At 40.0% G+C, this 16894-nt stretch overlaps 1 protein-coding gene across 1 annotated transcript; it reads left to right on the top strand.

Moving 5' to 3' along the window:
* Positions 1-2523: 2523 nt before the first annotated feature.
* Positions 2524-16574, top strand: LOC135466643 (cryptochrome-1-like). Its single transcript, XM_064744242.1, has 11 exons — positions 2524-2612; positions 3785-4056; positions 4547-4741; positions 5631-5749; positions 7652-7800; positions 9170-9316; positions 9551-9712; positions 11782-11922; positions 13498-13649; positions 14672-14868; positions 15834-16574. Exons 2-11 carry the CDS (start codon positions 3842-3844, stop codon positions 15968-15970), a joined length of 1614 nt encoding a protein of 537 aa, XP_064600312.1. The 5' UTR covers positions 2524-2612; positions 3785-3841; the 3' UTR covers positions 15971-16574.
* The last annotated feature ends 320 nt before the right edge of the window (positions 16575-16894 follow it).

Here is a 16894-nt window from a genome sequence, read left to right as displayed (position 1 = left end):
TTATCTTCTCCTTTACATAAATCATACACAGAAACAATATCGAAAATACTTCCAAAAAGGCATATTGTCATAGATGTAACTCTGTAGTGCTGGCACACAGATGCACCAATAGGTACATGGGTAATTTTGGTGCTGGCTGAAGGCACCTAATTCATTCACTTGTGTATTTTCTATATTTTCGCTAAGCAACACTTCCCTGTCGCCTCTACGTTTGCTTGAAAACGCAGGAACACATTACAACACAGGTGATGTACAGGCTATACCCTCGAACTATTCCGCACTCTCTGCACACGCTTTTGACAACTCTCTTGGTGTGGTAAGACAGAGGTTGAACACTCATACAAAGTTTTGGCTATGCATGTTAGACATGAATGCTGAATAGTAAACCACCAAAAGGCACTTTTAAACACACAGGAATTTTTTGGTTGAAATACGACGAGGTTAACCATAGATCTTTGTGTTTTAACGTATATGTATTTCTTCAATATAAACTTTATGTTGTGGCCTGTTGTGTCGCTTTTTCAGCAAGCTGGTAACCCGTATTTCTGTGAAAATTCGGAAGTGCCCTTTGTTCGTTAACGAAATCACTGTGGAGAATAGGAAGCTTTTTCAGAGAGTTCAAATCCCATTTATTCTTTTTCACTACGTACAAACTTGTATGTGAGTAAAGTAGGATTCTACAAGCCTACTAGTATTGGGTAATTTTAATTATCATACCTGAATCCCAATTAGAGCATGTCTGTCATTGAGTTATCATGCTGTACATGTGTAGCGAAAACTGAACATATTTAAATGCTATCAGACTCTTCTCGTTATTTGTCTTCACGGACACAAAGTGGCCTCAGTATAAGCTAGGGGCTTTTACATGCCTGTGATATAAATGGCAAGATGGCGAAAAACATAACTGACAAAAGGGTGCTGCGGACGACTTTCGTTCGTGGGGTGCTCAGCTCCTTTTAAAGGAGTCTATTCCTCGCCTTTCAGTAAAATTGTCTTACCCAAAGTTCTGATTAATATTTGTGCTTGTATTCTTGTTTTTTTTTGTCCTGTACTTATTATTTTTTTACATGACGGCGACTGTCTGATTAAATGGCATGTCAGGAATATATTTAGACTACGCGAGGTCACATCAGGAGAATTGTGCGGGAACTACATGTACCGACGATACTCTTTCTGACGACACTTCACTTACTTACACAAGGGGAATGGTCTTTTTTAAATTTATGGAACAATTCTGTTCCAATATGCTTAGTGACACATGTACCTTCAAATAAAAAAATTAGTCTAGATCCTACGGGAAAGTAAGTCTTTGAAGCAACGGCCCATGTCAGACGTTTAGTTGATGACGTGTTTTGCTTCGAAATTATCTGAAGTTATTAAGCACCTATGGCCGTGCGTGGAAAAGTCTGCCACCAACCTGTTCAAGGGTTTCCCACGAGCTCTTGTCCCACTGGCCCCCGTCATATTAGTGAAATATTCTTGAGTACAGCGTAAAACACCTGTCAAATAATTAAAGGGGCCTCCGTGGCTCAGTCGGTTAGCGCGCTAGCGCAGCGTAATGACCCAGGGGCCTCTCACAAATGCGGTCCAGCTCATGCTGACTTCCTTTCTGGCCGTACCTGGGTAGGTCTGCAAGCAACCTGCGGATGGTCGTGGGTTTACCCCGGGCTCTGCGCGGTTTCTTCTCACCATAATGCTGGCCGCTCTTACCGATGAGGCCAGTTCAAGCGTCTTCCCTGCGTGGAAAAAGGGAGATAACTACTGTATGTTTAACGTACATTTTTGTCACATAAAACAGCCTGTATGTAAACACACCGATACATAAACAGACCATCTCGACCCCTGCAAGTGTTGGCAGTGTAAATTAGGCTGATATGTGATACCATCATTCTGCTTCAGTTATAATGATTTATTTATTTACAATCATCTAGTGATGGTCGTGGGCTCTGCCCGGTTTCCTCCCACTATGATGATGCTGGCCTCCGTCGTATAAGTGAAAACAGTGACCGAGGTGATTAGCGTGCCAGCGCGGCGCAATGACCCATGAGCCTCACATAAATGCAGTCCCTGTGAGTTCTGCAGCTCATCAGCTTCTTCAGCGACCTGTAGATGGTCCTGGTTTTCTCCCGGGCTCTGCCCGGTTTCTTCCCACCATAATGCTGGCCGCCGTCCTATGAGTGAAATATTCTTGAGTACAGCCTAAAACACCAAATAAATAAATAAATAAATAAATAAATTAAGGACCTTAGACCTACATACCTAAGGTTACCGGTATTTCAAACGTTCAAGGTATGATAGGCAAACCCTATAGCCACAGCAACCAATCGGTCAACTCAATAATTAATGAAATCTCTTCCAAGACTTTTTTACTTTTATGTCGAGAATCAAATCATGTTTTTGTTTTTTCGTTCACGATCATACATATAACTTGTTAAAGGGAGCCACCAAAACATCGGCTAACGGTAAAGGCAATAATGAGATCAAGGGGGAATAATCGACAGCAACGTAAATATCGAGGGGAGACAAATATGTTAAATGATGGCGGCAACTGCGAACAGCTGGGTTACGTAAACGCCATTTTTTGCCAAACGCAAGAAGAAAGGCATTGACGGGTCAGTTTTTCTTTTATTTATCGAAACGTGTCCATTTGTAAACTGCTGTGGTATTATGTCCAATGGTGGAGAAGCATTTAAGACGTCCTGGTCCTCCTAAATTTGCGGCTCACTCAATGTCGAGCGCTGTACCGCTACCAATGTACTGTACGGTAGTTCAGTTAAATTATGAAGCGTTGAAACCTATTTTCAACAATTTCTGATATTTACCTGAGGCAGGTAGCTATCGTTGAAAATAGACCTCAACGTTTAATTTAATTTGACAGCAGTGTACGGCAGTGCGGAGTAGAATTGGCCACAGTATTGTATTAGCGAGAACAACCAGTTGTAGATTGCTCGCCCTCCTGGCATTCTGTAGCTTGGCACAAGAGGTCGTCAAAAATCGTGTTAACCAAGATTCCTTGGCTAAGTGGGCTACATGTAGGCCAAAGGTACCAACTGAGTACAGGTACTATATTATCTTACACATGGATATGGATCAAGGTAAAGAACAATCAATAAATAAAACCATTGATCAGCAGAATGTTGGCTACCCCATCTCTTGGCTATGGTCATTGGGTTTACTCCAGGCACTCTTGTTTCCTCCATCCGTAAAATTGACCACTGTTACATTCATAAGTGAAAAAATTGTTGAGTATGGCATTAAACAGTGATCAAATAAGAACAACTATAAAGCTATAACTGCATGCTTTGTAAAACGGGTCCCAGTCCATACAGGTAGTTTTCATTAGTGCTGCATATAATTTTGTTGCTTATTTATTAAACTGACATAGGGGCGCCTGTGTCTGAGGTGGTTAGCGCCCCAGCATGGCGCAATGTCCCAGGAGCCTCTCATCAATGCGGTCGCACTTGAGTTCAGGTCCACTTAATGCTGACTTCTTCTCCAGATGCCCATGGGAAGGTCTGCCAGCAATCTGCAGTTTGTCGTGAGTTTCCCTCGGGCACTGCCTGGCTTCCTCCCACCATAATGCTGGCTGCAGTTATATATGTGAAATATTCCTGAGTACTGCGTAAAACACCAATCAATAAATGAATATTAATCTGTTAATTTATGGCAGTGATTTTGTTACTAGGATGTGTTGATAATGGGCGGTATTGATCTTGTATCTCGGTTATAATAAACCTGATACACATATAAATTGCTATTCTTCTTTGTGTTTTATAATCCCCAGGTTAACAAGTTAGCAGTGTGATTTAACTACCGACACAGTGCTCCACCAGCATCAATCATGTCACACCGATCACTACACTGGTTTCGCAAAGGTCTACGTCTCCATGACAACCCGTCACTGCTAGCAGCCTGTGATGGCTGTGAAGAGCTGTGGCCTGTGTTTGTCTTAGATCCCTGGTTTGTGTCAAACCAGCGAGTTGGTGCCAACAGATGGCGCTTTTTGGTTGAAAGTCTGCAAGACCTCGATAACAGCCTGCGACAGTTAAACCTGAGGTTAATTTCTCTGAATAGTAGCCAGAATAAGATTTAGTTTTTTGGTATTAATCCCAAAAATGCTATTTTAAAAACACCTGTAATGAACTTCCATGAAAAATAAATTTGTGTGATCAAATATATGTCTGCCTTAGCCTGATTATTGGTTGAAAACCTGAGGGGAAAGATCATCTCAGTTTAATTTATTTATTTGATTGGTGTTTTATGCTGTACTCAGGAATATTTTACTTATATGACGGCAGCCAGCATCATGATGGGAGGAAATGGGTCAAAGCCTGGAGAAAACCCACGACCATCCACAGGTTCTCAGTTTAACAGAAGATGAAGTTTACCCTTACACTGTTTTTCAGTATTTATATATTTAATTGGTACTTTACCTCATATTCAATAATATTTCACTGATGCAATGGCGCCCAATGTTATGGTGGGAGGAATTGCTTTTACTCTCATTTGGTGTATACATGAATGTGTTATTCTACATGTTCTGTAGGTTACATGTTGTCCGTGGCAAACCATCAGAAGTCTTCCCAGAACTGTTTAAGAAGTGGAAAGTCACCAGGTTGACGTACGAAGTAGACACAGAGCCGTATGCTGTCGAACGAGATAAGGAAATTGACAACCTGGCAGCGCACCATAAAGTAGAGGTGATCAAGAAAGTCTCACACACCTTGTACGACACAAACAAGTGAGCCCAATGTATCCCTACTCAGTTACCTTTATAAGAAATTCAGCTAAATGTGTTTTGTGTTCATTTTATTCTTATTCTTTGGTGGAATTAATCTTCAGCTGGACCAATCATATAACGGTGGTGGGGATCGGGGGATGTATTGCAAATTCAGTGGATTTGACAGATATAATTAACTTAACAAGCTAATACAGTCCAATCATGTGACATGTTTTTTGAAAGATTTGAATTTGAAATGATTGAAAATCAATGGTGATTGGCTGAAAATGGAGATCAGACATCTGGGGTTTCTAATTATGATCACACTTCATTCCATAACACATAAATGTACAGTATATAATATTCAGTTTTGTTGGGAAATAGCCAATCAGTGATGATTCTGTATCAGACAGAGAAATCATGACATACTCATACATGTATGGATCTGGTAGATTACCTGTTGTTGGTAACTGATAGATTACCTGTAGTTAGTAACTGGCAGATTACCTGTTGTTGGTAACTGGTAGATTACCTCTAGTCGGTAACTGGCAGACTGCATGTGGTAGGTAACTGGTAGATTGCCTGTAGTAGGTAACTGGCAGACTACCTGTAGTAGGTAACTGGCAGACACCTGTAATAGGTAACTGGTTAGACTACCTGTAGTTAGTAACTGGCAGATTACCTGTTGTTGGTAAGTGGTAGATTACCGCTAGTAGGTACCTGGCAGATTACCTGTAGTAGGTAACTGGTAGATTACCTGTAGTTAGTAACTGGCAGATTACCTGTCGTTGGTAAGTGGTAGATTACCTGTAGTAGGTAACTGGCAGACTACCTGTAGTAGGTAACTGGTAGATTACCTGTAATTGGTAACTGACTTCGAAAGGTAACAGATTTTGTTCATTTGTTTCAGAGTGGTTAGTAAGAATAATGGGAAAGTCCCTCTAACATACCAAGGTTTTCAGGTCCTCCTGAATAAACTAGGGCCTCCCCCAGCCACTGTAACCAGTCTAAATACACAGCTACTTAAAGGTGAGTCCAGTATAGCTTCTCTCCCACACTCCTGCTCAAATTCTCCAGCATTCACAAATTCTTGACTTGTGTGACTCAAATCATATGTTAAGCAAACATATGCTTACAGAGTAGTAGCTAAACCAACCTTCTGTGTTATGCTTCTTAATAAGCATGTAACTCCAACATCACAGTTACATTAATCAAAATAAGCAGAATGCTGCAGAACAAGTTTTATTAATTTATACAGCTTCAAAGTTTTTTTCCCAATAATGGTACAGGTTTAGATCTGGCCTTAGGTCGCGAATTTTCATATTCCCCCCGCTCTCACTTCTTACGGTCTAAGATTTGTTGAAGGCCACCCGTTTTCCACCAATATGGTGTGCATATCTGTACTTCACATGTGGAAGAGTTTGCCTATGGCTTGCCAAAGGTTGATGGTTTCTACTCACAAGAATCTGAAGACAAAGTAAATTTAGTTTTGTTTGTGTCAGAATTAGTCACTAGAACAGTTCCTTTAATGTAATAGAGAAAACAAAGCTTATGGTAAATTACTATGGTCTTATGTGAACTTCATGTGAACTATGTGAAATTCGGTTAACATCCAAAATAATAAATAAAAGTCAAAAGAAACACCACAGCAATTAGTGGTTATCTGGAGTTGTCTCCCCTGTCTTAGTCATGCAGCTGATCCATTCTCCTTACAGCGAATGCGTCACTCTCTACTTTTCACTTTACATCACTGCCACCAATAGAATATTTTGTACAGAAATCTTTAACAATGCCGAGGTCACTGGGCAGGAAGATGAGGCAGGAAGTGATGTCAGAAAACATAAACAATCACTCTCAGCCTTTGTTTCTAACAATACTTTATACACATGCATTCTCTTTATGTAGAGTATGTACAACATGATTCTAACTAAACCCTAAAACAATTTTATTGTTGAATGCTGATTAAATAGTTCTGCAGGCGGAGACGACTGATGAGGCTAATCCACAACAAGTCTACGTGCGTTTCACATGCTCCAAAGGTCAAGCTTGTCTATTGGTGGCAGTGTACTGGCTGTAAGGAGTATGCAGCTGATCTGATGTAAAGCCTTTCAGGTGACATGAGTGCATAGATTGCAGGGCTGAATGTAGGAGCCCACCCAGGTTGATACTCTGCATATCTCGAGTATGTTGTTTTGTGGAGAAGGTGGTTTAAATTTCTTTTCTATTAAAAATTCTTCAGAAATGAAAACTTACTGTGTTTTTCCTTAAGATGCAACACTTGTTGTCACTAGAAACTAAAATATGATCACCTCTCCTCAGCTGCACTGAAGTTATGTAAAAATTGTTAACCCACTCCCACAAGTACCTACAGGCATGACTTGTTCCAAAAAGTGACATTTTTTTTGCTATTGTTGTACAGACAGCATATTTAACCAAATTTCATCATAAGAAGCATATCAACTCTCAGACCTAGTTTAAAACACACCAATAGCATGTTTAGTGTTTTTTAAAGTCACTTGGCATGTAACAAAATGGCAATACATAATTGTGCAACGCTGTAGTAAGTCCCATATATAGATGTTTTAGAATAATGGGACAAAATAGCTTTCTAAGTCTACCTATATATATCCTAAAACTTTTTTGGTCAAATAAATGCAATTTTTCAATCTTACAAGTTGAAACTTCAAGCCTAATATCTGCCATGTTGGAATTTTTCATGGAAAAAAAAAGAGGTGAGGGTAAGATTTGGGGGGGGGGCTGAAGATCATCCATGGTATATATGCACACTTGACCTGATCAAACTAAAGGTGATCAGGCAAAGTTGGTGTTAGCTCTGTTCCATAGTGTATCCTTTATATCATTTTACTATTTCTGCCTGTTTTCTCTTAGGACTGAAGTAGCACTTTAATCATTCATTGATTGTTACTACAGGGTGTAAGTGCTCTTCTGTGCCGGAGGATGGTAAAGTGTATGAGGTGCCTTCTCTTGAGGAGTTAGGGGTGACCTGTGAGTACCCAGCCCTATACCCCGGGGGAGAGACAGAGGCCCTGGCCAGAATGGAGAGGAACCTCAGTAATACGGTAGGTCACCATAACAGTGATTTGGTATTTAAATCACAGCCGAGGAACTAAGACACCTGACTATGAGGAAACATTTCAGACGAATAGACATTCCACACCAGTTAATGAATTAATTAAGGATATTAAGGATAACTGTATATAAATCTTTAAAAAAAACTACATGTGTACTATAAAGGTGGTGCATTGTTGGCCTTTATCTGTCAGTCTTACTCTGCATAGCCCCACTCAGCACTTGTGTGAAAATATGAAGACTTTTCTATGAAATATACAGGTGTCTGTAAGATGGTTTCTCTGTATACAAGAGGTACCAGCGTATGGATATGGATATTGTTGTTACATCCGATAGATATCCTTGGATGGCTGCAGATTAACATCAGGTACATTTCAAGGTACATGTCTTCATCTCTGCTTCCACGTGTATGTGTCTGTATCTTTGCTTCTCTCTGTACATGTATGTCTGTCTGTATCTCGAATTCTCTCTACACTTGTATGTGTCTGTCTGTATCTTGGCTTCTCTTTGTACTTATATGTTTCTGTGTGTATCTGCTTATCTCTGCATGTTAATGTGTATTTCTGTATCTGCTTCTGTGTGCACATGTATGTATCTCTCTCTATCGCTGCTTATCTCTGTATGTGTCTGTGTGTATCTCAGCTTCTCTGTACATGCATGCATCTGTCTGCATCTCGACTTCTCTTTGTACATGTATGTGTGTGTCTGCACCTCAGCTTCTCTCTGCAAGTTCATGTGTCTCTCTGTATCTCTGCTTCTGTGTGCACATGTATGTATCTCTCTCTACCCCTGTTTTTCTCTGTATGTGTATGTGTCTGTGAGTATCTCAGCTTCTCTCTGTGTGTGTATGTGTCTCTCTGCATCTCGGCTTTACTCTGCAAGCATGTGTGTGTATCCATGCCTCTCTTCACGTGTATGTTTCTCTCTGTATCTCTGCCTCTATCTGCACTTGTGTGTGTCTGTCTGTATCTCTGCCTCCCTCTGCACATGTGTATCTCTCTGTATCCCTGCTTTTATGTGCACATGTATGTGTGTCTGTCTGTATCTCAGCTTCTCTGTGCATGTTTATGTATCTCTCTGCATCCCTGCTTCTCTCTGCACGTGTATGTGTCTTCGTGTATCCCTGCTTTTCTCTGCTCATGCTTGTGTCTGTTTGTATTTCTGCTCTTCTCTGGACATGATGTGTGCATCTCTGCTTCTCTGTGCACATGCATGTGTCTGTCTTTTTCTCATCTTTTCTCTGCACGTGTACATGTATGTGTTTGTCTTTGAGTAGTTCTTCTACATGTAGGATTAGAAGTCTTAACAGTACTTGTGGTAATATAGACTGTTGTCTTTTCTTCAATCATTTTGTTACAGAACTGGATTTGTAACTTTGAGAAACCCAAGACAGAACCAAACAAATTGTCTCCCAGTACTACTGTACTGAGCCCATATTTAAAGTTTGGTTGCTTGTCTGCTCGGACGTTTTACTTCAAGCTGCTGGAAGTCTACAAAAACAGGAAGGTGAGTAGAGGCATGTATGCACATACATGTTTAGAGTGGTCTAGATGCAATAGATGCAATTGTTCCCGGGAAAACAAGTTCTTTTTTTAAATTTAAGATGAATTATAATTTATACTCAAGCAATCATTAATTGTTTCTGTTCATAGTTTGTGATGTTGAATAATTATTCAGAAATTATCTTTGAAAAAGAAGCATAAATATGTAAAGATTTTAGGTGTTTGTATTTACATTCAGCACACCAGTCCGCCCGTGTCTCTCCATGGTCAGTTGTTATGGAGAGAGTTCTTCACGATGGTAGGCGCCGTGACCCCTAACTTTGACTGTATGGAGGGAAACCCCATCTGCAGACAGATACCCTGGGATGACAACCAGGCGTATCTCACAGCATGGGAACAGGTAGCACAACCACAGGTTATATATATATAACATGATGTAATTTCTGTAAGCAGGCTTTCAGATAGACTTTACTCTACAGAGTCAAACAAACCAATGATAATTTTTAGGTGAGTCATTATATGCAATTTTGAAGGTCAAGTCAGCATACTGCATCGGTGTCATACTCACCGATGATTTTGGACTGATATCAAGTTTTTGTAGCTGTATGTAGTAGATGCTCATGATCAGCTGATAAAATGCGGTTAGACTAGTGGCGTAGAACATACTAGAGTGAGTTTTTATCAGTGTTCTGTATTTAGATACATGTGATTCCTGCTTCAACAGTCATCAACAGTTATAAAAGTCACAGAGACATTTACACCGGAAACTTGAAAAAAATTCTTGAGTGGCATTTATAATATTAAAGCAACTATGAAACAAATAAATACACACAAAAGCAAATTTTTTGAGAACTAAACATGTCAGATATGCAAGATTCTTGTGTCATGCCCCCTGTGTAATGTATCTGTTAGGGCCATTATTGGAATATAGTGGAACAAGTGAAATGATGCATTGTAATGTGCATCAAGTCTTCATGGTGACACAAGTCAAATACTCATTACATGTATTAGCAACTCATATTCAACTCCAGAAATCCTGTCCTAAAATTCTAAAATCATGCCTCCACTTGTCTATATACACCTACTTGTCCTGCTACATATATTTTTCACGTCACTATGTTCTGTACATGCAATCTATAAGAAATAATTTAATATCAAACACAAGTTGTAAACTTGAAATTTCTGCCAAGTGTTTCAGAGCTTGCTCTGTCGTAGGCTAAGAAAGGCTGTCCCTTCATAGACCCCATCATGCCTTCCGTGAGGATCCACTCATAGGTTAAAAGACAGGGCGCCAGGACTCCGCTGTCTGAGGAAGGCTGGTTACATCACCTCAGTCAGTATCACTCACTAATTCACTAAAGACAGGGTATTCCTTCAGAGACGCCATGACAGCTCTGTGAGGAAGGCTGGTTACATCACCTCAGTCAGTATCACTCACTAATTCACTAAAGACAGGGTATTCCTTCAGAGACGCCATGACAGCTCTGTGAGGAAGGCTGGTTACATCACCTCAGTCAGTATCACTCACTAATTCACTAAAGACAGGGTATTCCTTCAGAGACGCCATGACAGCTCTGTGAGGAAGGCTGGTTACATCACCTCAGTCAGTATCACTCACTAATTCACTAAAGACAGGGTATTCCTTCAGAGACGCCATGACAGCTCTGTGAGGAAGGCTGGTTACATCACCTCAGTCAGTATCACTCACTAATTCACTGAAGACAGGGTATTCCTTCAGAGACGCCATGACAGCTCTGTGAGGAAGGCTGGTTACATCACCTCAGTCAGTATCACTCACTAATTCACTAAAGACAGGGTATTCCTTCAGAGACGCCATGACAGCTCTGTGAGGAAGGCTGGTTACATCACCTCAGTCAGTATCACTCACTAATTCACTAAAGACAGGGGTATTCCTTCAGAGACGCCATGACAGCTCTGTGAGGAAGGCTGGTTACATCACCTCAGTCAGTATCACTCACTAATTCACTAAAGACAGGGTATTCCTTCAGAGACGCCATGACAGCTCTGTGAGGAAGGCTGGTTACATTACCTCAGTCAGTATCTCACTAATTCACTAAAGACAGGGTATTCCTTCAGAGACGCCATGACAGCTCTGTGAGGAAGGCTGGTTACATCACCTCAGTCAGTATCACTCACTAATTCACTAAAGACAGGGGTATTCCTTCAGAGACGCCATGACAGCTCTGTGAGGAAGGCTGGTTACATCACCTCAGTCAGTATCACTCACTAATTCACTAAAGACGGTATTCCTTCAGAGACGCCATGACAGCTCTGTGAGGAAGGCTGGTTACATCACCTCAGTCGGTATCACTCACTCTGCCATAAGCTAAGACAGGCTATCCTTTCATAGACCGTAGAGGTGATGCATCGTGACTCAGCTCTAAGGAAGGCTGGAAACACCACCTGAGTTATCATCAGTCATTCACTCACTCACTCACTCTGTCACAGGCAAAGACGGGCTATCCGTTCATAGATGCTATCATGACTCAGCTACGTAAGGAAGGCTGGATACATCACCTGGCCAGGCATTCCGTGGCCTGTTTCCTGACCAGAGGTGATTTGTGGGTCAGCTGGGAGCATGGACAAAAGGTAACCAGCCAGTAGAGGGTTAGTGTCATGAGGATTATGAGCCTTATACAGCAGGTCAAGGATCTTTGTATGTGTATATATTTGTATTATTGGTATAAGCATTAAAATGTCTACGACTCAATGGTAATTATGTTGACCGAATAATCTTTGTACTTTGTGTCAAGTACAAAGTACAGTATTGCCAAAAAAATTTTGCAAGAAACAACTAAAAAAACTATTTTAAGTCTTTTGATAAAGGGGCAGATATTAGTAGTATTGAAAGTAGAATATCACATTTTCTTACCGGCCTTCTGGAAAAGTGAAGATATGAGTATGTTGTTCATTAGATGGTCTAGCCACGTGAGGAAAAAGAATCCCAGTATTCCTGCTACACTTATATATACATTGGCTAAAAAGAGGTGTTCGAGATTACAACTGCCATATAGTCAAATACATGTTGTTACATGCGTTGATTTCACAAGCTTTTATTTCTGATGACGCGTACAACATTTTAACTTGCCTGTATAAAGTACAAAGTGCTAATGCCATTCCTGAGCGTTGGTGTCCAGTAACAGTGAAAGCCAAGGTTCGCATCCTACCGTGAAAACCTCGAAAAGCCTTGAATAAAAAAACAACCAAAGTCTTGAATACTCTTGAAAACACAAATACTACCTTGAAGAGGCCTTTAAAATTAACATTTGTGCTGTGTTGATTTTTTGTTGTTTATTCTATATTTGAGACAGAAATATATGTTTTGTTGATATACGTGTAGTTATAAAGAATAATACATAATGACAGACAAGACCAGGGAAGTTTTTCGCCGCTGTGGCTTGCATGTGTATGCAAGGTACCAGTCAATGCGTCCGGCACAGCTCGTGAATTTCGTTCCGAAAATCTCTGATCTTAGATACCATACTAGCTTCGTTGTCTCATTCAAACGTTTATTATCATATACACATGTATCGATGATTAAAAGGTGGTAGAACACAAACCGAGTCTCAAGTTGATGTGCAAATAGTCCAATACAAAGGACTTGAAAAATGTCAAACTCACCTGGAAAAAGGTTTTGAAAAAAATTTGTCTTGGGGAGTATGAACCTTGGAAAACAATGTTAGAGTAAATCTTAAAAGGATGTATTTAACTCAGATGTTGCATGTATGTACACATGTATCGATAATTAAAAGGTGGTAAAACACAAAACTGAGTCTCAAGTTGAAGTGGAAATAGTCCGATACAAAGGCCTTGAAAAATGTCAAACTCACCTGGAAAAAGGTTTTGAAAAAAAAAAACTGTCACGGGAGTATGAAACCTGGGAAACAATATTAGAGTAAATCTTTAAAGGATGTATTGAACTCAGATTTTGCATACATGCCTTGCAGGCATAGTACATATAATTACGGTAAATTACAAAATTCACGACTTACATGAAGCCTCTGGTGTATGTTAGGAATGGAATATTAAAAAAAACTGCTGCACAGTGTGTGTGTTGAGCTCGAGTTTTGCAGGAATGTAAAGCATAGCAAGAGGCTGTGGAATGTTCCAGTGCTCCGTTTACTGGGGAGAAATTGTCACCAAAATCATGTGCGTGGTTTTTAGGTCTTTGAGGAGCTGTTGCTTGACGCTGACTGGAGTTTAAATGCCGGTAACTGGATGTGGCTTTCAGCCAGTGCATTCTTCCACCAGTACTTCAGGGTGTACAGTCCTGTAGCTTTTGGCAAGAAAACTGACAAAAATGGAGATTACATTAGGTAAGTGAGTGCACAGTAGAAATTATCATTTTCATAATAATCTGTTTGGACGCTCTTCAGATGCAAAATGCAGATAAGCAGAGGATATTAATAAAGGCACGTATAAGCTTAGACATTTTTCAATCCATATTTTTCTTTCAGTCGGTGTGATGTCATACAAAGTCTTATGTATCTATAGTCTAATTGTGGCTGTTAACAGTATTCAGAAAAGCATGCGTGAAGGCTAATTATTATTATATGAAATTCACTGAAAATGTGATTCACTGAAAGTGTTCTACGGAAATGCCGGTTTTCTGCATAATCATTTGGTATGCTACAGTGCCATCAGGGACCTATTTGCAGAAAGGGTGGAACTTACAACCAGCCAACACATACTGTAGCGTTATGTCACTATGGTAGTTACATTTGACGTACCCTAATTCCTCAACCTGTTCGCATGTGAAAGAGCAACTTTTGGTGCAATTTATGAGTGTTATTAATTTGTTTTTGGAGGCATAACAACATTGGTTGAATTGTCTAATTTCGGGGCTTCTCAAAAAGTATAATCTTTTCAGTCTACGTAAAATAATGCCCTTAGAATTTGCGTGAATAAACACCTTGCAAAGATGCAAAAAGCTTGAAGACTTACAGTAGCATTACCTACTACCTGTAAAACGGAGGTTCTTTCTTTTCTTTTACCACTGAAAATCATCTTTTTTCTTAATTACCCTAACTCTTCAACCTCTTCAAGTGCTTCTGCAACCAATATTTTGAAACATTCTAGGAGAAAGATTGGGTGGAGAGGAATAATTTGAACAGTTTTTTGAAACTTGCATCTTTAATGAATCAACCAATCATTTTAGCTTCATTTTCATACTAATTGTATGCATAAATTTCAATAAAAAAAAGTGCTTTATAGGTTGAAAAGGGTGAAGATTTACATTACAGTAATATCATATACAAAGTCATTACTATCTGTTCATATAAAATTATGAGAACATGCACTCTTGTTAAGAAAAGAAAATCGTTTCTATGTTTTACAGGAAGTATTTGCCCATCTTGAAGAAGTTTCCGGCGGACTACATCTATGAGCCATGGAAGGCCCCTCTTGGCGTGCAGCAGGCAGCAGGCTGTGTGATCGGCAAAGATTATCCCAAGAGGATTGTGGACCATGACGTCATCAGACCCATCAACATCAAGCGGATGGCAGCTGCATACAGAAATAAAGCAGAAAGCACAGGTGTGTTTGTGAAGGAGATAATAATATTTGTACCTTAATCAGTGGACTGTGTCACTATTAGACACCAGCACTCAGAACTTGGTGTAATCGGGTTACTGACTCCAGCTGATAAAAGGGTGAGTGTTTGAGGCAGGTGGATGTATATATTTAAGTGATGGGTTGGTAATAGTGGCCATTGGTTTTGGATTACTAGTCCGCTCAGATATGACTCATTCAAACAAGCTCTTATAATGTGATAAAATATCAGCCGGTATTGTACCCGGTATTAATCCCCAAGCACTCACTCACTCACTCACTCATTCACTCACTCAACAGGTGTTAAGATGAAACGTCTGTGAGCTAGTGGCTTGTCCTTACTCTCTTTCACTACTTCTGAATGGGTAATCAAACCCTAAACCACAATCCTGTTACTGGTGCTTTGTTACTATTCAGTCAGTAATAAATGAATCTGTCACTCAGGTTTGTAGATTCTACTCTGCTCACTGGAGGCCTTTTAGACAGTAAGCGTTCAAAGGCGCTCACTGTGGCCCGTGTGCATGGGCATTCTAGCGTTCCTTGAATACCACATGTCTACCACTAATACAATGTATATGTCTGTACATCGCATTTAGGAAAACTCATCAGTAACTTGTCCAAGGTTGGTGGTTTACCCAGGATAATCCTTTTTCTTCTACTCATAAAATTGACCGCCAGTGTATAAATAAAAAAAATCTTAAGTAACTAACAATCAAATGAATGTATAAATCATTCAGTCAAACCCAGCTCTGAATCATCCTTAAACCACAAATGAGTGGCTCTATGTATATTACTAATCACCTACTGACACCGTCAGTCATTTCCATTGTTTATCCATCATTCCTGGATGCTAAATCATCTATCAGTAACCGACACTGAACCACAAGCCACATTAACCCTAAATCCATGCATGGTTTGTGACAGTATTGTAATTGGGGTTTTTTTTCCAGAAACACAGAAAAATTCGAAGAAGAGAAGTAAAAGTGACACGGATGATCTTAATGAGAGCGATGTGTCATCAAAGAAAAGGACAAAGAAGTCCTCAAAGAAACAAGAAAGCATTGGTGCTTTCTTCAGTTCATGTTAATTGTCGTCAAATTTGACTCTGCCAGGTTAAGTTGCGATTGACGTGAGAGATGGCATCAGAGGTGGACATCAGGGATTGATTTAAGAAATGGCGTCAGAAATTGACCAGAGAGATGGCGACAAAGACTGACGTGAGAGATGGTATCAGGGATTGGTGTGAGGGAGATTGGCTTCAGAGATTGCCATCAGTGATGGATGTTGGAAATTGACAGAAAGATGGCCTCAGAGATTTTCCTGAGACATGAATGTTGGAAATTGACAGAACGATGGGTTCAGAGATTGGCGTGGGAGATGGCTGTTGGAAATTTACAGAACGATGGCTTCAGAAAATTCCGTGAGAGATAAATGTTGTAAATTTATGTGAGAGATGATGTTGGAAATTTACAGAATGATGGCTTCAGAGATTGCTGCGAGAGTTGGATGTTAGAAATTGACAGAAAGATGGCTTCAGAGACTGACACGACAGTTGGCGCCAGAAATAGTCGTTTAAAGATCGATGTATGAGATGTTAGGCCTGCAGGAAATGGTCACAAACCTGTGTTGTTCGTGGATTCTGACGTAAGGTCTGCTAGGTTTATCATAATGATGAATATATCATGCAAATATACCACGCTCATGTTTTATACTTTGTTGAAAGAGCTACACGCAGACATGTATCTAGGGGATGGGGGCGGACATGTGAAGGCGGTACAAGTTTCACCTAAACTCATGACGTCTTTAATGTTTTTGAGCATTGCGCTCCGTTCACATCTGGTTGTTTTTAATTTGATTGATTTCATTTCGTACAGATGCTTACATTAATACAAAAATATTGGCAATGGGAGTGGAGGTGGGGGAGGGGGGGGGGTGAGATTAAAGTCATTAAGACCATATGTGATATTGCGTACAAATAATCGTGGTGTTGCAATGTAAGATATCACTTTTC

The sequence above is a fragment of the Liolophura sinensis genome, chromosome 6, assembly GCF_032854445.1.
Source record: "Liolophura sinensis isolate JHLJ2023 chromosome 6, CUHK_Ljap_v2, whole genome shotgun sequence".
NCBI lineage: Eukaryota > Metazoa > Mollusca > Polyplacophora > Chitonida > Chitonidae > Liolophura > Liolophura sinensis.
The sequence above is the reverse complement of the archived record's forward strand: the minus strand, read 5'-3'. Positions and strand labels throughout refer to the sequence as shown.